The 22,881-nt window shown below is 37.5% G+C and overlaps 1 protein-coding gene across 1 annotated transcript in view; it reads left to right on the forward strand.

Moving 5' to 3' along the window:
• The first annotated feature begins 574 nt into the window (after positions 1–574).
• Positions 575–22,881, forward strand: part of LOC128742897 (sodium/potassium-transporting ATPase subunit beta-2-like) — a 34,860-nt gene continuing 12,553 nt past the window's right edge. The window contains exon 1 of the mRNA XM_053839390.1: positions 575–1,126. Coding sequence (XP_053695365.1) covers positions 985–1,126 — 142 coding nt within the window. The 5' untranslated portion in view covers positions 575–984. The remainder of the gene's footprint in view (positions 1,127–22,881) is intronic.

Raw genomic sequence — 22,881 nt, forward strand, 5'->3', positions numbered from 1 at the left:
ACGGGTTAATTGGAGAAATTTTGTTCATCAGGTTACGTCATAAAATTAGATTAAATGAACAATACCAGATATTACCACAGTTTACTATTCTGTTTGGTCCAAACAGACAATTATGCATAATCCGAGACGAAATACGCATCTCCCACAATAATAAATAAAAAAATAAATAAATAAAAGCAAAACCTGCGTATTTCTCAAATTAATAAATTAAAATATGCCACATTTGGTAGCATTATGATAAAATTCATGATAAGATTCACACAGTAATTTGTAACATTAAAGCTCACTTTCATTAACATTAAACAAATTCCGGCAACACTGTACGGTATACTATACTAGTATCACACATCGTAGTAACGACACACTCCGAACGAACTTTGTAAAGTAACATCGACAGTCCAATTCATTCAAAACGAACTGGCCGTGACAGTGTGCGAGAGCGGGGCCGTATCAGTCCGGTCCGGTCGCAGAGACTCAAACAAAACAGGGAAGGATAGACACAACACAAAACCGTCGTCGCCACTGGTTACAGGCTTAGTACTACGACGGTCTCTCGGTTCGGTTCAGTTCTCGAAGACCCACGCGTGTGAACGGTAACGAACTAACGCGTGCTCTCGGACACTCGGACTCTGAGCAACAGCAGTAGCAGCAGTATCTAAGTCGGTCAAAAATCCGCAGAAATTGGACCATCGAAAACCGGACTTACAACGAGCGGAGGGTGCCGCACAGTGTTGTAACCATTACCTTGCTTTGTTGTAACCAAAATAAACAAACTACGACAGAAGGCCGTTGCTGGTTTCATTCGCTACCTAACAAATAAAATTTCCGTTGATTGGTTGGTGAATTCAAAACAACAGTGAGATTGTAAATCCCAGTTCGTGTCATAGTATTCCGCTAGGTTAATGTTAGCTTAGCTTGAGAGTGGCAACAAGTGGTTTTAGATTTTAGATTTTTAGCTCGTGTTCTTCCTGTTTAAGTGTCAGTATGGAAATGACGACCAAAACAAAGGATGGTCGGGTCGTGACCACGTACCAATTTCCGGTACGACCGGAGAAGAAAACCCTCGGCCAGATGTTGTACGACAAGGAATCGAAAAAGATTCTGGGCCGGACCACCGACATGTGGGGTAAGCAACTTTTTTCAGCAACCCTAAACAAATTGGTTCGCATTTTGTGCTGTTGCGAGCGTGCGTTGTTTGAACAATGATAACATTATCTCGGTGAGAAGGCTGTGTTTAATAATATAATGAGCCGTGTCAGATGTGAGCTCTAGACACTAGACAGAGTGTAATTGTTGGTATAAGTTGTCTTCTAATCGAGACGAACGATGTAACAACGCGACAATGTGGCGGCTGTGTGCCAAGTAAGAAGATGATTACCAAGGTTCGACAGTAATACATAGTGTGTACAATATCGTAAAGATTCGATAGGTGCACTGCACATCGGAATGCTATACGGCTCGCTGCCTGGGCGGTTATTTTTGGCAAAGTGTTGTACAGGATTTAGCCAACGGTACACGGGTGAAAATGGTGGATTTCTTTCGATTTAATGACAATGATTCTATGCTCCTCTACCTACCATTTAGTCGCATTAAAACTGCGATCTTACTTAGTCTCGTGTGGCTTGAACGTAAATCTTGTCCAGACTAACGATTCACGCTTTCATGTAGGCACGTTTTTAATGTAAGCACGTACGAATAAATTAATTGAAATTTACTGATGGATGCGATTCTAAAAATAGTGCTCAAAAAACTAATTACCCGATGCCGACAAGGTTATTAAGAGTTATTCTTAATTCATTATACTCAGTCTGTTTCGAAATATTTTACTGGTTTTTATTTTAGTTCTCGAGGTAGATAATAATGAGATAAATGAACAGTTTCAATGAGGAACATGGGGAGTAAAGTAAGATTGAGTTATTATTGATCAATAATATCCAAGGATATTCATTGATCTTACTAAAATATTTCTTTTAATCGAAAGTTTACTTTCCCTATGTCCAAAGTAACAAATGGTTCAAAAACAATTCTGTTTTAACCACCAATCAGTTTTTACAGTCAGTCAGTGTGTAGATCACTTGGACAAATTTATAACCATGGAATTTAGTCTGCTATTATCATGGTATGTCAAATGTAATCAAGAAAATATTAGTCACTTAGTGAATTGAGTAAGTTGATTTTTGTCTAGACCGGATCTTATTATTTACTTGTTTACTAGCTGACCCGACAAACTTCGTATTGCCACAAATTAAACTGTGTTGTTTAGAAATTGTGAATCTCGGATAACCTTTGTCACAATCTCGAGTTTTGCAAGTTTCTAAGGAGTTCATGGCTGGTTTAATACACAAATTTTCCTCACAGTAAAGTAGAAAACAACTCCCACCATTGCTTAGCCTGATAAAATAAGGCGGATAACAATTAAATATTCGCCATGATTATATAACATTTCACCGAATACCATTTTGCAGAACAACACTTCTCGGTTGACCATAACGCGGAATATAGAGTTTCGCGGAATAACATTTCGCGAAAAACATTACGCGGGATGTACCATTTCACGGAAAATCTTTTCGTGGAAAGTACCATTTCGCAGCTTCTAATACAAATAAACAATTTCTGTTTTATTCCTAATTCATCATAGAAAAAATTCTTGCCTCCAAAAACCCCCACATGCCAAATTTGGTTCCATTTGCTTGATTAGTTCTCGAGTTATGCAGAAATTTGTGTTTCATTTGTATGGGAGCCCCCCCTCTTAGTTGGGGGAGCGGTTTCTAATCATCATAAGAATCTTCTCCGGCCCCGAAAACCCATCCATGTAAATTTTCACGCCGATCGGTTCAGTAGTTTTCGATTATAAGGAACATACAGACAGACAGACAGAAATCCATTTTTATATGTATAGATTTACTTATTGCTATATGGATTCCAGGTATTTGCTTTATTTTGGCTACATTACCAATTCAATACGAAACAAGTATATTGAAGAGGCCTGAGAATAAACCCATGCCGAAGTCAGTTTGAGTCAGGTGACTTAATTCTATGGACATGTTAAGTAAATTGCTGTTTAATACGGCATACATTCTGAAGCTTTGGTGTGCCCAATATGAGGTACACTAGGCCATATGCTCCACCGTCTGTTTAAAATTTGATGTCATGCATAATAAATTGACGGCGATACGGATCAAGTAACTTAAAGCTGTACTTTAGTTGACTTATTTATCTTTAGGTCAGGAACCGGATATCGTAATTGTGTTAGTTTTTGGTATTGTGTATCTCGGAGTCTAAATAAAAGTCTAATGAATTATTAAGTAAATTAAGTTAATAGATAAATAAATAACTTAATTAGTTATTTTACCGTAAAAAAAACAAAACTGTGAGTTAAAATAAGACCAAAATTACGATATGACGTGTGTTCTTGACCAACAAAAAACTTGCACCAATTCAAGCCAACGCTGCCACAAACCTGTGCGAAGAGTGGTAGAAGAACGAAACAAAATTGAGATATAAAAAACACCCGAGTGAAAACTTAGACGACATTGAAAAACATGAGTATTTGAAACTCACTCAAAAATGTGACAAAACGTTCTATCGCAAAACAAAATCAAAACAATATTTGGATTTTAGCTTCTTAATTTCAGAGCCAATAATTATTTAATCCAACATTGAGCTTAATGCGGCTGTGTACTATCTTTTACAAATCCGAGTCATTTCTTCACATACTGGAGAGTAGAGTTTATTTGCTTCGCATGCCAAACCGAATATCGGACAAGCAATTATACCTACGGATTGAAACGATTTGCACTGTGTCCTTGAAAGCATGCAATCTGCAATGTAGAAAAGACAGAAAATGAAAGATAAAACTGAAGAAAATTAATGTGGAAACCCTGAGGTACCTTAGATCTAATTTGAGAAGCCAACGTGCATTTTGGTAGCGAAATTAATTTTGTTAGCGAAAAGTCGACTTTGCACGGTGGCATATGCTTCTTGTGAAGGGCAAAGTAAGCCCGATTTCCCGCTTAAATGCGCCATTCAGGCTTGGCATACACTTTTCGCTTTGATTTTGCTCTTTTGATTACTGCTCCTCAGCCAAGCAGAATTTGAAAAAGTGGTGAATAGGGCATTTGTAGAGCTAGAAATTATCTATAATATTGCTGAAGAAACCGAAGTTTTATCTTTAGTATTTATGGCGCTGTAGGGCAGCAATGTCGTTGGTAGCAAAAAGAGCGCTCTTTTTGCTACCAAGAGGGTAGCAGCCTTATAGCGCCATAAATACAAAATGCACGGTAATGCTTACTTCAGCAATATTGTAGATAATAACAAATTCTACAAACGCCCCATACATCACTTTTTCAAATTTTGCTTGGCTGAGATGCAGTAATCAAAAGAACAAAATCGAAGCGAAAAGTGTATGCCAAGCCTGGCGCCATTGGATCTCCTTACTAGTGTTATTGTCCGCAGTCACCAGCGATCCCAAATACGCGAACTCATCTACCATTTCTAGTTCGTCGCTATCTACGGTTACCGTGCGTGGGAGGCGCACGTTTGTCTCCTTTGAGCCTCTTCCTTTCATGTATTTGGTCTTCGTCTCATTTATTTTTAGCTCAGTCCTCCTTGATTTCGCTTCCAGTCCAGCGTAGATTGCCCCTGTATCAACTGCAAAGTTATATGTTAACTACCTTTGGTGAAAATCATGTCTATCGTTTCGATACCCGCTCGCTGGATTGAGCGATATTAAAGAGCATGCAAGATAAGCCGTCACCCTTGAGTTTATTCAAACCCTTATTGCGTCTCGAATAAACTCGAGGGTGTCCCCGAGACGCACACAAAACACGTCACTCGATTCGACGTAGATCAGATCCGTCGCGTCAGTTTATCCGGAAAATCGTTTCTTGCATTAGCTGTCATAACCGGTCTCGATCGACTGTATCATATGCTGCTTTGAAATCAATGAAGATGTGATGTGAGGACACGTTTTACTTCCGACATTTCTGCTAGATTTATCGGCTGGTAAAAATTTGGACCGCAGTGGCACGAATTGGTATGAAGCCTGCCTAATAATTTCCAACGAAACCTTGCGCTATCGGTGACGCCTTGTAGGCGACATTTACCGTTATGTCGCGATAGTTTACCCGATTGATCCAATTACCTTTTTTCTAAATGGGGCCAACCACTCGTTCCATTCGTTCCTCCGATAGCTTCCCCTCTTTCCAAATCTTAGAAATAACCCCGTTATCAGCGTTTCTTTGTCATGTTTATGAAGCTCTGTCAATAGACAGCAGGGCCCTACAACGTCATTTTCAATTGCATAGCGTCACTCATAAAAGAAGCAGTGAAATGAATTTGAGTAACAATTCCTACAATGCAACGCATATTAAAGTTAACCTTGTCAATGTCGACAAATCGTGCCTGACTTTCTGCCGTCGTCAATTGAAACAGCCACCAACTTCAACTGAAGCTTGCTTGAAACGTTCCGTTCAACAAACGAAGCAAGTCACTTCATGTATGAAGCGAAGGTAAGAGACAGTCAGTTTCATATATTTGTTTCGACGATGCCGGGCCCTGATAGACAGTCCTTATCAGCGTCTCTGTTGGTCTTCAGCAGCCCGACTTCTCGTTTAACTCCTTGGAGATCATCTACTGGCACATTACTAACTTCCAACTGGCAACTGGCCCAGCAATTGTCTTGTATTCCAACAGCTGGTTGCGAAGTCTGTCGTATAAAAACAAAAGGTCAAGTTTCGATAACGAAATGTAGCACCTAGGCTTTTTTTGCACATCGAAGAACAGCTTCCACCTGTCGACCACCGCGCACCCTTTTATGATCAGACTACCTCGTCCCTACACATGTCATTTTTTGCGCGTGTCATTAGCTCGGAATAATTGTTCTAATTCTTCACGATCTCTGTCCACGCTCTGGCGCTTTCTACTTCACAGGATCGGGGTTAATTGGTTCCATGCTCGTCGGTATTTGGCCAAATTCTCCTTAAAGGTACTCAGATAATTTTCCAAGTCAACCATTTCGTATACTCCGGAGCTCTTCACCTAGTGTCACAGCAGCAGCCTCTCCGATTCCCGAGCGTATACTTCCACAATCGTATTCGACGACTGAAGCATCTAACCCCTCGGAAGAAGGCAGTGCCTCATCCAGTATTCGTGCGTTGCTCTCGGTAGATTGTGGGTTATCTAGCTACCAGATTTTCAGCCGAGGACGACGGCATTTTGACGTGCCAGGTATATGGTTGACAGCTTTGAGCTCACATATACTGCTACTAGGTGATGATCAGAGTTAATATCTGCACCCCGTAGGTAACGTATGTTCGCGATGTTAGAGAAGGACCGGCTTCTAGAAGAATGTGGTCAATCTGGTTTATTGTAAATTGGTCAGGCAATCTCCAGGTTGCTTTATGCATATTATTGCATGGGAAAGAGGTGCTTCGGATCAATAGGCCTCGAGAAGGTGGGAAGTTTATACATCGTTGGCGGTTACCGTTCGTGTCAGTGTAAAGGCCATACGGTACTATTATCGGTCTTTACATTTCTTCCTACCAACCTAGGCGTTCGTATCCCTGATCACGATCTTGATGCTCCGCGGCGAAGAGCTATCGTATGTTATCGTTTTCATCGTTGGGTCTACCTTCGTGCACATTGGTTCTGCAGTAATTGGAGAAACGGCTATTTGGCCTCAATAGACACATTCCATTCGTCTTCCATTCTATCACATGATCCGTCATTCTGCCCGTTCCCAGTTTGTTGGTAGTGCCACCGCTCTGCTAAACTGAGCCTTTCCGTCACAGATCTTCCAAACCTTCTCTCCTATACGATAGATTTTCTGCAGCACTACGGTGCCGAAGTTGCGGGGTTCAAGCGAAATTTAGCGATCTACTGTTCCAAGTACCGAGCTCCCATTCATCGTCCTTGTTTCGTCGCCTAGGTTGATGCCGAATATTCCGATCCATATTTCCTTGAATTTGCGTAGAGTTTAGATAATTTCCTTTGCTAGGACCACGCTACCGAGATGGAGCTACCAACTACCATACCACGTTTCTTAATTCGCCCTCTCCGGATCACACGCTGTTGTGGGCCGCTCCTTAACTGGAGTACAACCGCTCACTTGGTTGAAGAATCGTCAAGCCATCAAGAGCCGCCATGACATGAGGAGAACAGACGATCAAGGGTATTCCTCTTTGCTACAATTCGCGTTCGCATGAGTGCCTTCTTCCTTGTCTGTACACGACCTTAGTTTTCGCCGGGGTTGATTACCCGATCTTTGCTAACATTGCTAGCATACCGGCTGGTACCACGAGGAGTTAAGGATAGGAATTGCTGGATTAGGGGCTAAGCACCACTGTAGGTCCGATGTTAGTCTGCAGCACTTTTCGTTCTAATACGAGAAGTGCAGAGATATCTTCTGTAAGCAAAATTACAATCTCAAGTATGTAAAATTCGTTGAATCTCCTCACACGAATTATTGTTGGCGGTGATGGTTCAACGCTTAACGAGTTTTCGAAAATTTGGCTGAACCCAAACATTGTCAATTATTCGACGACTTTTTTGTCTTGTTAAAAAAAAGAGCGGTCCTCTAGAGATGGTATCATTGAAGTTCCGGTACCTAGAAGCAAGTTCTGATATACCGTCATCCGGGGCGAGATTGTGCCAAAAAAGCATATGTTTTTGTTCTTTAGCTCAGTATACACACAATTTAGGAACTAAGTTGATTTCAAACCTATCAATATGTACTAAATTGTTCAATTAACAACTACCGTAGAGATGGTTTAGTTACAATGAAACCTAATTTTGCTGGAAATGCATGAACTTTGGCACAATGTCACCCCCTAGAAGGGGTGTCATAACATAACATAAAGTTAAGCTAAAAACCTAAACAGTGAACGTTAGCATGTTTATCAACAATACACATAAATATCAGTATAAAGTAGTTCATATGGGGCCGTCCATGAACTGAGTGAACTATCAGGGGCAAAGGGTCGACCAAAAACAACGCATCACACAAAAAGTATTAACGAAAATAACCCGGGGAGGTCTGAAATAAATAAAAATGAGTTCGTAGTCAATGGACAGCCTTTATATAGCCAGTAGCGTTTCTAGGGTTACCAAGGGGGAGATATATGAAGGGGAGTATCCTAAGGGGGCATACCTATATGATCATTTAACAAAAGTAACCATTACTTCGTTCGAGAACCCGCGGCCGCAGAACATGTAGCCCATCCCACCCCCCTTCCCCGTCCTTAAAACTGGCAGTTTATATACGGTATAATATATTCGTCTTATATTAGAGTGTTTATTCAAAGCATCTGAAATTTCCAGAGAAAAAGTAAAAATTAGTTTAAATTATTTAGCAGACCTATGCTCCAAAATGGATGATGCAATCTAATCTGTCAAAATAGTGTGCTCAATAGTAAAGAATGTGAGTGTACTGGTGTATACTGACGTATTTTTGTTGTGTATGTGAAATCCATAAATTGAATCGATCATTATGGCTTGGCACAATCTCACCCCCGTGAAGCTCGAAAAGTACAAATTTTCGAAAAATATTATTTCCGTAATCAAAATTTATCCAAAGCATAATAACCTTTCAATACATTGTAAATGATTAGTTTATATACCTTCAAAATAGCAAGTTGATGCGATTTCTTGTTTGGGTTGGTTTATGGGGGACATTTTTTACAAGTCTTATTTCCGAGTATTTTTGATCGCGAACTTTGAAACCCTGTTTAGGCTAAATAGTTTGCTAATATTATCTGTGTTCCATTCTAAGTTATGAATAAATATGTTATTTTCATCATCATTTTGAATTTAGGTCACCAGTTTCTATAGATATAATAAATTTTCACAAATAAACATTTTTGGTTTTTGGCCCAATCTCACCCCCGTGGCACAATCTCACCCCGGATGGCGGTAATATTAGTGATCAACAAACACACTCAACACATCCATGTTTATTATTTAACGGAGGCGTCAATAGCAGATAAATTAAAAGAGGACACACCACAATAGATCAGAATAATGGTCGCGATGGCAAGTCCCCAACACGGGTAAAAAAGTAAATCAAATAGCATCTCTCTTTCACTGAAAGCTTAACAACAGGTGTTTTCCATAGCTGTTGGCTGTTCTTCAGTTTTTTCGGTTCACTAAAAAGTCTGCAAGCGCTCTGTTTCCAATTATCGAACTATAGCCATCTTATGTGCTCCTTATAAGTTTTGAACTAATAGTTATTAAATTTTTGACACAGAAATGGTCGCCATGTATACTACCAGATTTCGTCCTAAAGCGACCCAAACTTCCGCCATCCTTGTAGCTTGCACTTTTCTCGTCATATCTCGTCTCGGCGTATGTGTGTCATATGAATTTAATAAAATAAACCATGAGATCACATTCTCCACATTCAAGAGATTGGGAACTTATAGCAATCTTCCCTGTTAGTTGCGTTTGACAGAATGAAATATATCTGTTAAGATATAAGATAAATTAAGAGTTCTACAAGGCAGTGATCTTGGTCTATTTCCTTTCCTGTTCTCATGAATGATCATCTTCTTAAATTGCAATTAAAAAACATCTTACGCCGGCGATCTGGAGCTGTATTACGTCATCCATAAGCCACATGGTGTTTTCTTTCTTCAACAACTGGTAACGATCTTCGCAGTGGCGAAATATATCCAAATTCTCTGTTGTTTCTCTAGGATTACTGACACTTCACGACTTTTAACAACACTTTCTATAGTTTGACAACATCCTGAAACAGTTTGGTGCACTTGATTCCTCGCTGACATTCAAAGATCAAGTATCAGATGTTGTTTCTAAAGCTAAACTAAATTAACTAAATTAGCTATGCGATTTATATTTGGCTTTGACTCCATCTTTGACCTTAATGCGCATTAACCAATCTCTATCGTGGTACTAAATAATTTTTATCAGACCATTCAAATCATCCGCATTCTCTCCGGCCAGCACGATAGGACACAACATTTCCAACTACTGTAGAAATTACCTACGGAAGCTATATTTCTATCTTGATGGTGTTTAATACGAATGAAACAAGAATATCGCTGATGTCCGTATATTTCGAGCTTCGTTAGCAATGTTTATTCTTCTAGAAAGTCAACAACGTTTATATGGCCACATAAAGCATTTAAGTATGGCTTACAGAAATAATGTTTCTAATACCGTAACCACAGATTTGCTTAAATTGCATGTTATATCCAAAAAAATTAGGGAAACCTGTAGAACACCTGAATGAAAATAAATGACATGAGCACAAATTAGACAAACTATTAGTGTTGTAAATAATTAATGTTTTTGGCCTATTTCCAGTACTTGTCACGGCACTGTGGCATGTTTAAATGTGCTTCCAAATACTGAACCTATTCCAAGTCAATTGGTTTGCGCTTCGGTTGGATACAGCGAAACCGCTCCCATCACCAGTATAATTTAATCTTATAATTTACCTTGTAATAACAGTTTCCTCTGTTTACTAAATATAGCCCCCATGCGTATGCTGGGTCGTTTTTAACGCCTAAGAGCATCGAATACACGCATGTTTACTTTATCGTTGGTGTTGTTGAGCCAATCGCAATATGTGTACATGCAAGACACGTGTATAGGCCCCAATCAATATTCCTACTGGAGGCAGTCGTCAGTGGTAGCATGCCCTTGGACATCATATGGCAAGCAACAAGTTCATTGCACTACTTTTATACACATAGATACAATGACATACGCAAGACGCGACCACTTTGCCAGGCACGGCAAGCCTGGCAGCAGCAAGCTGATAATAGTACTAAACCGGGACTATCAAATGCCGGAAAAAGCTAGCTGTTGAGCTGACCTTGTAACAGTTTCATTCACCGTCTGTTTTTCCGTACATATTTATGTTTTGCTTCTCGCAGCGTGTCCGGGAAAGGTGGCCGAAAGAGAACGATACCTCTTTATGTAGCACGATCAAAACACTTAGGTATGCTTCGAATTTCGAACAGTGCCCTGCTAGGCCGGTTAGATTGAAAGTTAACAGGTGGGAGCATCTTTCATCCAAAATTTAACATCATATGTTCGAATCTCGAACTTGCATACATACCTACCAGTCTTGCATGTCGGCGCAATACGTCAAAAAACTGCAATTAAATATAGTTAATGAGGCGCCTAATATTTTTAGCCCCCTATATTTGGCAGCGGAAGGAATGCTTACTTTTCCAGACCGGTTGCGTACCTGAATATGAGAGTCTGTTCTAAATATAACCTAGAGAGGAAACGAATTTATTACAAAATTAGATATAAACTTAAATGAATGTGAAAATGGATGCATTTCAAAAAAAATTGAGCTATTTGGCAACATTCCATGTCTGAGAAATTGGTCGGCTAGCGTGAGGAAAGTCAGCTTACAAATCTTTAAGGTAACCAATCAAAACGTACGTTCCTTGGTATACCTATACCTACATATGATGAGACTTTCACATTTTTTTATCCAGACTTTCTAATTATTCAAAATGATTTGAACTTGTGGTGCTCAGCGTATGTTGTGCACACTTCGTTTAGAGGTTAACAAAATTTAACTTATAACTTGGACAAAAGCCAGCTTGAAATATTAAATCCAACGGTTTCCAAAATTATTATTAGACAATACAGCAGTCGCATCGCTGAAATATTCAACAGGTGAAGATCGATGTCAGTAAAAAGATTGAGAAATACCAGACGAATGTGAGGGAGTATAAACTGTTGGTAGTTTTTAGGGTTTTTTCTTTTATTTAATGATTAAAGTTCTCAAAAGTTATCATATTTTCGTAAATCAATTCAGGATTAAACTTGAAAATAATTTGAACATTAGGAGTGATGTAGTTTTCTTACAAAAGAAAATAAGTACATTTTAACTTCTGAGATTAGGTCATCGTCTACATTTAATTTAATTTAATTTAATTAATCATTCATTTTGTATTAATACTTTTTCATATTTTTTCGTGGCCAATGAAAACCATGCTAAAGTACAATCAAACAGAAATATATCACGTAACAAAATTGTATGACTAAACACTAGGCTATCGAGTTTCTTAGGAAAATCTATCCTCATCTCAGGTTACAGCCCGTAAACATAAACTCCATTTTGCTTACTAGTGTTCACAGACAGCTTATATTCCGCGTAGTATAACGAAAAACAAACCGAAACCGGATCGAGAGAACTTCGTAGAACAAGATTCCTTACGTGACAAACAAATTTTATTTGTTTTATGCATTAACCATACTACTCTGTAGTACTTTAGTACTGCAACTAAGAGCCATCCGTAATATTTTGCGCTGATAAGCATTTTATGATGAATCAAGTGAAATTTCTATCGGACCCGTTCCGCGAATGTGGAGGTCAATAAGTTCGCTTTAATGATTAAATGAGGGAAAATATTTAGACTAATTGATGGCACAGTTGACACTGCAGTGATGATTATCATAGCTTTATCGTAGTTACGATTCTTGAAGGATGAAACATTTGAAATTGATTTCATTGAGTACAGTTTACTGTACTTACTGTAAATATTGTAAATTAATTTTGTCTGAACAAATGTTTGTTGGATATTTTTCAACGTTATCGACAAAAGGTTCCAGAATTCCATTAAACTTTTTACACAGGTGTAGTGATGAGTCTATGAACGAAAATAAATTTAAATTTGCCGATTTTCTGGACGACATTTCAAACGTATATTTAAAAGAAAATCAAAAAGGTCTAACTTTTCTTGGGAGGTTTTCACCACCTGCACGGTTTTGTCCATTTTTTTGCTAATCCTCTTCCAGATAATATTTTTGCTGAAAAAATGTGCTAACGTTTTCATAAAATGCTGAATCGCTCTTCGATTTTTCTAGTTGATAGAAAATTCAAGTTAATTATTATTTACATTACCATAGTGTCGTCAGTTCTTACGTTAGCGCAAAAAGTAAAGTAAAAGTTCAAGTTAGTTACTTCAAAAGTGAAAAAGGTAGTTTTGGTTAGCAATAGAACCACAACTACTGCCTAATAAGTAAGAATCACAGTTAACCAAACTCGTGTTTTTAGTCTTTGACCTAGAAATGCGGCCAGGCATTAGTATTAATATTTTTTTGAAAAGATGGTTCTACAATTGATGGAGGAACGGTAGAGGAAAGTAATGAAATTTTTTTTTTTTGAGATAGGAGGGGAAAGAGTGGTGCTTGACCCATGCACATTCCAGCATTGGACAAAAGGTAGGATTCACAACGACAACTTGTTAAGCGTAGCTACCTATTACCCCCCCCCCCCCCTTCCTTTCCGCTCTTTCCCCTCCTTACCCAAAAAAAATTCATTACTTTCCCCTACTGTCCCTCCATTGTGGAACCATCGTTTCAAAAAAATATTAAGAATCACAGTGTTTTCTTACTACGAATAGCAGTTTTTGTTCTAAATCCCATGCATAATTTGCCCGCTGCGACTACTTGGCTTCCTTATTGATGCTATCCAATTTTGCTCTGTCCCGTCCAAAAGTGTTGCGTCTGTCTGCTTGCTTATTCCACAGCTGTAATCTTTAAAACACAAACATTGATTTACAGTAACCATTCTATATAGGCACGTCGCACGTGTCGTTTTTGTTTGGGAAATTGTGAAATCGTGGAGAAAATAACACCAAAGAATAGTCTCAAAATTTCAAGCAAGTTTTCAGTAATTCAAAGGTTTATCCTTTTTATGCTGTCTAATTTTGTTCCGTCTAGTCCGAACGTGTTCTGTCCTATCTGCTTCTTTATTCCAGAGCTGTTTTCAATTTCTGCAACCATTCCGGTGTACCATAGGGAAGTAATTTAGGACCACTACTTTTCATAATTTACTTCAATTTACGATCCATTCTAGACGCGGCCTCTGCTTTATAAAGCCCATACGCACGTCTCTGGATTTCAAAATAACAAACAAAATATATTGAATTTGTGTATCGCCTTGTATTGTATTGAGATAATGATTAGACTTCGATTAGATTCGTAAATAGTTCTCATAAAATTGGTCTTCCAAGATTTTGCACAAAACGAAATTCCATGTAAAACTGATTACACGATCAGCGTACTTCGTAAAACTTTAATTTGAAACGTTGTATAGCATCAGCCATCTTCGTGAAACCACTGGTCTTCATGTTCTTGTTAAACAATCGACTATCATGTAAAGGAGTCCGTGACCAACTGGACGTGACGCTGTCTCGCATCTGAACTGGCACTCGTATATTCGTAGACACTGACTTTCGTATATTCGAATATATTAAAAATGGGTCATTCTAAGCGAAACAGCAGAAAAAAGTTCAAATGTGTAATCAACCTTTTTGGATTTAAATCAAATCCAAATGTTTTCCTTTCTGCTACCCTGCAGCTACTTATAAATCTGTCATCTTTTAGGAAATGTTTATGGAATATAACAAAGCCTTTTCTTCATATTTGAACCTCCCCCTTGTCAATTGCCACCCCGTCCTTTTTAGATCCCACATTTGTCTCTCAGCGATTTGTACATATGTTATCGATCCGACAATTCATATAATGTAAGCCAAACAAAGCCCTCATTCCTTATTTGGACCTTCTAAGTGGCCAAGCTACATACTTTTATGTATGTATTTAGATTAGACCTCCACTGTTCCTTTTTATATTCCAGCTGCTTGTGCATATCCTTTCATTTCGAAAATTCCTATAATGCAACAAACAAAGCATTCTATTTTCATTTTAATGTTTCTTCCTCCTTATTTGCTACCCCCCGGTTCAACTGCTAGAGAAACACATCTCCTTTACTTATTTGGACCTTCCAACTTGACAGAGACCACCCCAACCCATTTTATTAACCCCCTTTGCTGATTTTATTATGTCCTTTGCATCTAAATTCAAGTTGTTACTTGGAGACAAACATTTGTTTCAAAACAGTCATAATAGCAAGGTTACACCCTTGTGGGACACCAGAGAAGTTCTTAAAGGTACGTGATTTACTTGAAGATGCACTGATGAATCACAAATGGTGCAGTTTAGCTTGTCCCACCAGAACTTAAGAGAGCGGCCGTACAATATGACGGAAATATAACACGCCCTCTCCGTAGAAAAATGAGGAAATTTGGAATTGACCTAGTCTACACCAGCCGAAACAACCAGCTCAAAAATAAGTTGGGATCAACTGAAGACCCGATTGAAGAACACAGAAAATCCGGGATGTATGAAATTAGTTGCCCACATTGCGAAAAGGTTTACATGGGCCAGACTAGAAGGAATCTGGAAACACGTACTAAAGAACACTTGGCAAAGGTAACAAAAGCTTCAAGAGATGCCTGGAAGGGTCTAACACACCATTTTAGATCAAAAGTGGCTGAGCATATCTTCAACGACAACCATCCGCTTTTATCATTCCCCACTATGCTAATTCCCCAACAAACATTTTCGTTGAATAGCAGCTTATTTAACTGTTGTATAGCTGCTGTGCAACAAAAATGTTTGTAGGGTCTCTTTTGTCGAGGAACATGTGCGTCATTTTCCACCAAATGTTAATTATACTTCAATGAGTATAAATATATCTTAAAAATTCCAACGTCATCGTATTTCCAACAGTGTTTTAAGTAAAACGTCTTAATCACCTTTTATTACCAATTCCGCTCACTCTAGAACATTTCTTATTCCTTCCGGCGTACCCCAAGGAAACGTTCTCGGACCCTTGCTCTTCAATATTTTTGTACACGACCTAGGAGCATCTGTGTCATCACCTCTACTTTTGTGCGCCGATGATTTGAAAATATTTCGAGTAGGGGGAAGTCCCCCAGTACCGGACACCGGATTTTGACACATATAAAATCAACACTTAGCATTACTGCAGTTTTTATTAACTGGAAGAGTAATTTAGAAGACTATTTTCTAATAAAATGTTTAAAATCTCTTATTGCTTGCATACTTGTTTACTAAAGAAAAACTGCCCAAGTAACAATGAGGGTTTTATTACACTCTTATGTTGGTTTTCATGACCAAAATTGGTCCCAAATACTATAATAAAAGCGCAATAAAACCCAAATTGTTACTTGGGCGCTCTGCATAAAAATCAATTGTTTTTAGTAGCCCAATAGTATGACCCAATCCCTTCTGTTTTATTCGAAAAATTGATCATCAACTGGTTTCCTTGCTTTTTTTTCATATTTAAGATAACCGGTTCGGTATAAGTGTTGTTTTGTCTCTTCTCAATCTCTTTTTTTGCATAATCTGGATTTCATTCAAGAATTTGACTGAACCAACAAAGCATTTTGCTATCCGGGGATGGCTCGGTGTCCAGTACTGGGTGACGAGTATCACTAAGTACAATTAATATTTTTTACCGATTTGAATATTTTGAGAAAAATGAACTATGGAGCTTGAAAAATATTTAAAGAAAGATATTTTATACATGAAAAACGACATTTTATGCGACCTAAAAATACCGTAATGCTGATCCGAAAATTAGCCGAAACATAACAATTCGATCGGCGGTAGATAAAAACAAACAAATCTCTGTTTTGATTAATGATTCTGACCTATAAAATAGCACATGGTAATTTTTTGCCCTTGTTATTGATTTCATCGTATAAGCTACTAAGTTACACCATTTGAACTATGAAAGTCAGAAGTGTCCGGTATTGGGAACTGTTCGGCGCCGGGGGACTTCCCCCTAATATTGTCACTTTCAGACTACCATGACACTGCAAGAGGATTTGAATAATCCATTAATTGAGTAATTCTCGTTGAAACGGGGCCACTACTGACCCGAGGCAGGGCTTCGACCGATCCTTTTGACGTAGGACTACGTCTTACGGCAAGTTTTGAGATAGGGTGTCATTCCAAAAAATCGAAAAATGCGAGCGTCACGAAAAATGAAAGGTTTTGAGCGCTAATAGCTCAGCGGTTTTCCGATCGATTTTCAATATTCTTACACCAATCGATCGGAAAATCTTCTAAGAATTGACCAAAATGAAGAAAAGTATGGATTCTTGATGCTGAACTATTGAAAAATTGAAAATAATGAACCTATATTTTACCCGAATTCTCGCTTCGTGATTGGTTGGAAGATTCTTTACGATGATCTAAACCTATACCAATTTGATATCTGTGCTTGGGAAGTAAGCCAAAACAAGTGACAAAGTTCCCTCATTTCAACAAGATTTCTTAACACCGCGGTTCAACCTAGACCATTTTGATGTCCTTGCTTGGGAAGTACGCCAGAGAGAGTGACAAAGCCCCCTCGTGCCAACAGATTTCTTTCGAATGCGATTAAACCTAGTCCAATCTGATGTCTGTGTTAGGGAAGTGTGCCAGAAAAAATGGCACAAGTTCGTTGTCCCAACAGATCGCAAATTCTTTACTGCGAGACGATTAAACCTCAGCGAGCTTGATATCTGTGTTGGAAAAATGTGCTACAGTTGTGAACAGTTATAATACGACTCCGTATGAATACGCATGCTTGCCGTTTCATTAGAAGTGTAGTGGAAAGAGGTGCTGTTGATAAAATAGGATTGAATTGGTAAAATCCCTTCAACGTGGGAAACCATGGATAATAAAAACAATCTTTAATTTCAGTAAGGTAGCAGGAAAGCAATAGTTTGTGTTCTTGATTTTGTTGAATTGTTTTCAAATGCACAATCTTTTGAGAATTGAACGTATGCAATGTTACTACTTTGATAAATGTTACATACAACGCATGTAGCATGTATATATGTTGCATATAGCATGTATATATGAAGAATCGAATGATTACAAGCATGGATACATGCTACTATCACAACAAAGAGACTTACGTGGTCCTGCGTCCCCTATATATGCGGTCGTGTCTTGTACACAACCCCTCTGATTTTTTTTTTCTACCGCAGTCACACCAACGCGCATTCAATTTCACACCGTTCGTTTAGAGGTGGAATACGAACGCTATGCATAACACAACTGGCAGTTTGCTCAGTCAAACGCCGAATGCACGCAACAGAATGAACGCGTTCTAAAACTTTTTGACATTTTCGTTTCGATCAAGTTGCCTTTACCGTTTGGAGCAGCGAATGACTGCAAAACAGTCAAATGGCTGGCAATCACCACGCTAACGAAAAGCAACCGCACAATCGTATGATTCAATACTACAAAAAAAACAACCACTACATGTGCATGGAAGAAGTCGGTCGGACTCCGTCCAATACAAACGAATATTTTGCTTGCGTCGGACCGACGTCCGGGTGACAAACTATTACTGTGAGCAGCCGATTAAGAGACAAAAAGAGAAACGAAAAAATACGTCACCGTATGCTTCCAGTCAGTTTGCAGTTTATATTCTCAAAGCGCAAAGCAAAACGGGAGATTGACTGTTTGCTTTTGCTGAGATGCCGCATGAATTGTAAGACGGCAGCAGCGCAAGCGGCAGATTGACTGGATAAGAAAAACAGTCAAATGATCGTTCAAAAAGCGGAGTTTGAATGCGGAAAGTTCGCATTCACGGCAGTCACATTCAACTTGCGATCCCTTTTCAAGCCCTGACCCGAGGTCTTCAAATACTGGAACTTTTGCACTTAATTGGTTGAAAATGGTTCAAAAATGAAAATAACATTTTCAATACTTCGAAATAGTGGACCCCTCGTTCGCCAAGAAGCCTAACAGTTTCAAAAAAGTTGAATTTTTAGCAAACCTTGAGATCTATGTCATGTGAAATTTCATAAATTTGCAATGAAACAACTAACAAATTGTCCGGTTCTGTAAAGAAAATGGAGTAAAATTTTTTTTGACGACCATCTTGGATTTGGTCGCCATATTGGATTTTATCAATAAATCGCCGTTTCCGCCATGAGTCCCCCAACCGATTTTCGTTTTAACCCTTCGTTACTCGCGTTACTTTCGTAAATCGAAGTTGATTTGTAGGCATGCTAAACCTAACAGAATTCACTCGAATACTAATGCCACTTGGTGAAAAACTTATGAAACTTTTTCCACCGTATGAAAGATCTTGGTCTGCGGATTTACTTTGCTGAAAATAGTAATTTTGCTGGAATCCCGAGATATACCGAGATAAAGTTAGCGGTTCACAGACGCTGTACAAAATACAACAGCGCGAGTAACGGAGGGTAAAGACCACCACCAAAAATTTGTATCTATCTTTTGGTAGGGGTTTGCAAGGGAAATAATAACGTCTAGATTTGGTTTTCACATTTAAACTTTAAGTAAATACGCTTAAAACGCTTTTTTTTGGTCGAGTAACAAAATCTCCTTGCTATTTTTTTCGCACAACCCCCTCCTTCAGTTGCCCAACACCGGCAAAAAAAACCTGATTTAATCCACCTAGTGGTGAAAGGAACCTTTGTTATACGGTCTTACTTGCTATATGAGATAGAAATCGACATGTCTTCGGAACATAATTCATCTATTAGTTAACGTTGCATTGTGCGTTGGTTTACATAAAAATTTTGGAAATTGAAAAGCTTACAAAATTTGAACAAAATAGAAGCACTTACAAATTTTGATAGTTCTTTTTCTCATGAAATTGCTGAGTAAGTTGTTACTAATGTGGGTAAGTGCAAGTAAAAGTAAGTTGTAAGTAGAAATGTTATTCTTTAACATATACATTGCGTAGTAAAGGTCTAGTTTATAGCTTTTGAACTATGCATAATTTCCTGTAATGCCATTCTATTCGATTCACATCAATAAAGTTTTCTTGAAAAAATTTCATCAATTTTTATTAACCTTCGGTTACTCACGCTGTTGTATTCTGAACAACATGTGTAGGTTTTTGAATGCCATATTTACCAATCGTTGTTTAACTAACGTATATTCTTCAATAAACTTGTTATGAGCAAAATGTCTGAATTATTCAAAGTAATAATACTTTAAATTTGTTAGGAAAATAGATCAGCATAAACCGACAGCACAGAAACGAAGCAAGCAGCATGTGAAGTGTATCGCTATTGGCCCCAACTGGAATTTTTCCACGTTACTTCATATGGCAAAATGCCGTCTGTATGTAGCAAAACTATCAGCAAATGTAAAATGTTTAAAATGTATCCGTCAGTTAATAGTCGAGTAATTCGGGGTTAAAATCAGGGTATTTTTATAATCAAAGTTCTACAGTTCCTAAACAAGCAAACATAGAGGTATACTATTTTCAGCGAAGTTGTGTATTTTTACTATTTGTATAACTTTGTAATACATGAAAAAGTCATACAACAATTACAAAAAGAGCTAAACTAGAAAAACTGATTTTACAAATTCAGAAACAATAAATAAGATTTCTCTGTCTTCGCTGAAGAGATAGAAGGTTACAGTCTTCAGCAAAATTTCTTGTAATAATATGCTCTAAAACTTTGCAGAACACATCAGTGTGTTATATTGAAACTGAAGAAAAATAATTTTTTTATTTCACTTTTAGGGGGATTAATCAAAATTTAAATTCTACCAAATGACAGAGCATTCAATTTCAAGAAACTCTTTCAAAGGTTCGATAAACTTAAAACCAAGTTTTCCTAGTCAAAACTCTAGTGCGCACGTTGTCTTTGGTTTTGGCTATTGCGCGCGAGTAACTGTATTACAAAAGTTGGCGCGAGCGTTCGAGGATTAATATCTTTTTACCGGTAAAACCAATTGTTATGAAATTTTGCATATATATTCGTAGTGTCAAAATCTCTCGTTTGATATTAAAATAATTGAAATCAGGTAAATTATCTTGGTTAAAATCATTATAAATTATTGTTAATTTTGGTGTGGTGTATACGATTGCTCATAACTTTCAAATTAAACGACCAATCAAAAAACCATTCAATAGTGATCTATCCGGCTATATTACCTGCCAAATAAAACTAATAGCGCATAAATCGGTTTGGCCATCTCTGAGAAACAGGCGATCATTTGAACCTTATTAAAAGTGGTTTTTTAAGGCTAACTTTTAAACTGCTTGTCCGTTTCCAATAAAATTTGGTAAAAAGTTTAGTAATAGCAAGAGCTTTCGTTTGGTAGTAAGATCGTTAAAATTGGTTGCGTAGTTCCGGAGAAACGCGTGTCACGTAGTTTTCACATTATTACTTATAACTTTTAAACGAAACGTCGGACCGCAAAGCAATTCAAAAGTGATATACTAGGCAGTAATACCTTTCAAACAAAAGTAACAGCGGTCACATCGGTTCAGCCACCTTCGAGAAACAGGCGATAGAAAATGAGCTGCACACACACACATACACACATACACACATACACACACACACACAGACATTGCTCAGTTCGTCGAGCTCTATCGATTGGTATATGTGATTCGGCCCTCCGGGCCTCGGATCAATTTCGTGTTTTTCGACCAATTTCTAAACCTTTGTTATATAGTATAACAAAGGTAAAAACCCGAATTAATCCACCTAGCGGCGTGACCTAGCCTTTCTACTGCCACAATAATCACTATTTAATTTCTCAGGAACTTAATTGTAGATGTATAGATGTTACATTAGACTATATTTTTAAATATCCGTTCCGTATTCCTCAAAATCCTTATTTGCCAGAAAAATTCACAACATATTGTGTAGAATAATTATATTTTCTTTCCTTGGGTGCGTAAATACATGTAAGCGTCATTTATGTTACGTGATGAACACCTTATTTAGTTTTATAATATTTATAGAAAAATAATGTAAACACAAAAGATAATTTTTACAGACTTGAATGAATATGTATAGAAAATTAGAAATTAACCCTCTAACGGGTCTACAGACGGCCTTAACTTTCGGGCTTCAGAGCTACATACGAAACTTGTTTTGAATAGACAATATGAAGTATTTGTTCATGGCATAGTTTTTTGATATTTTGATATTAATACCATGCATTCAAAAGTTAGCATCTTTGAAAAACAAGAGTTCAGAAAAATTATTATTATATTTCGCTTTTGAAGAAAAAGGATATCTACAACAAAATGATTGATCTCAAAATTTTACTATTGGTTTGCTTGGCTCCAATTTTGCAATATATCTGAATTAGAAAAAAATACTGAATAGAAAAAACGAAAAACGAGAAATTGAACTATTTCTTAGCTAGCGCTCCTTCAGATAATTATTTTTGCATGAAAATCAAAACTTAAGCTTCTTTTGAATGTACTTTCATGAAAAGATAGTCATTAGCTTGATCACATCGTTTTTACAATGTTAGAGAGTTAGGAAAACAAGATGAGGTCGAAAAATAGTGCCAAAGCTGCGCCATAAACATGCTTGAGAATGGGAAATACGATCGATATGATTCCCAGTGCTTGTCTTTTTTTGATTTATTTATTAAAACATGATACATGACATATGACATCTGTCCTTTAAAATATCACTAACGAAAACAAATCTTACAAAATTTCTACCGTGCAACGTTTACTTCCTATTTTTCATATAACATTTCTAAGCTCTAGTATCTATGAATTGAAGGATTGAAAAGAGCATCTATTAATGCGTAAAATTTGTATGAAATTTGTATAAATTTATTTGGAAAAATCAACTCACTAGTATTTTTGATTCTATACACCACTATACCTACATGCTTAAATAAACTGCTTTTCTTCGCTTTTTGCTTTTCTTGTACAATTGTGAGTAACAGCAAGTGAAGAAAATGACAATTGAAATCTGAAATCAAAGAAAAGAAAAAACTTTTCGATTGAATCCCACTATTTAATATTTATTTGCGACAGATACGTAGTTCACCTACGACGTGCAGGCTTCATCAGTGTCTTATTTCAAAGCGTATACATATCTGTCGCGAATAAATATTAAATAGTGGAATTTAGTCGGTAAATGTTTTTTCTTTTCTTTAATTTCAGAGTTCGTATTCCACTAAGAGACTTCAAAAACTTCAGACAATTGACATGTTTCTCACTTTTCTTGAGTTTCATTGCAAATTTTTAAATTGCAAATTGTCATCACATACATACAT

Source organism: Sabethes cyaneus, chromosome 3 (genome assembly GCF_943734655.1).
Source record: "Sabethes cyaneus chromosome 3, idSabCyanKW18_F2, whole genome shotgun sequence".
In the NCBI taxonomy this organism is placed as follows: Eukaryota; Metazoa; Arthropoda; class Insecta; order Diptera; family Culicidae; genus Sabethes; species Sabethes cyaneus.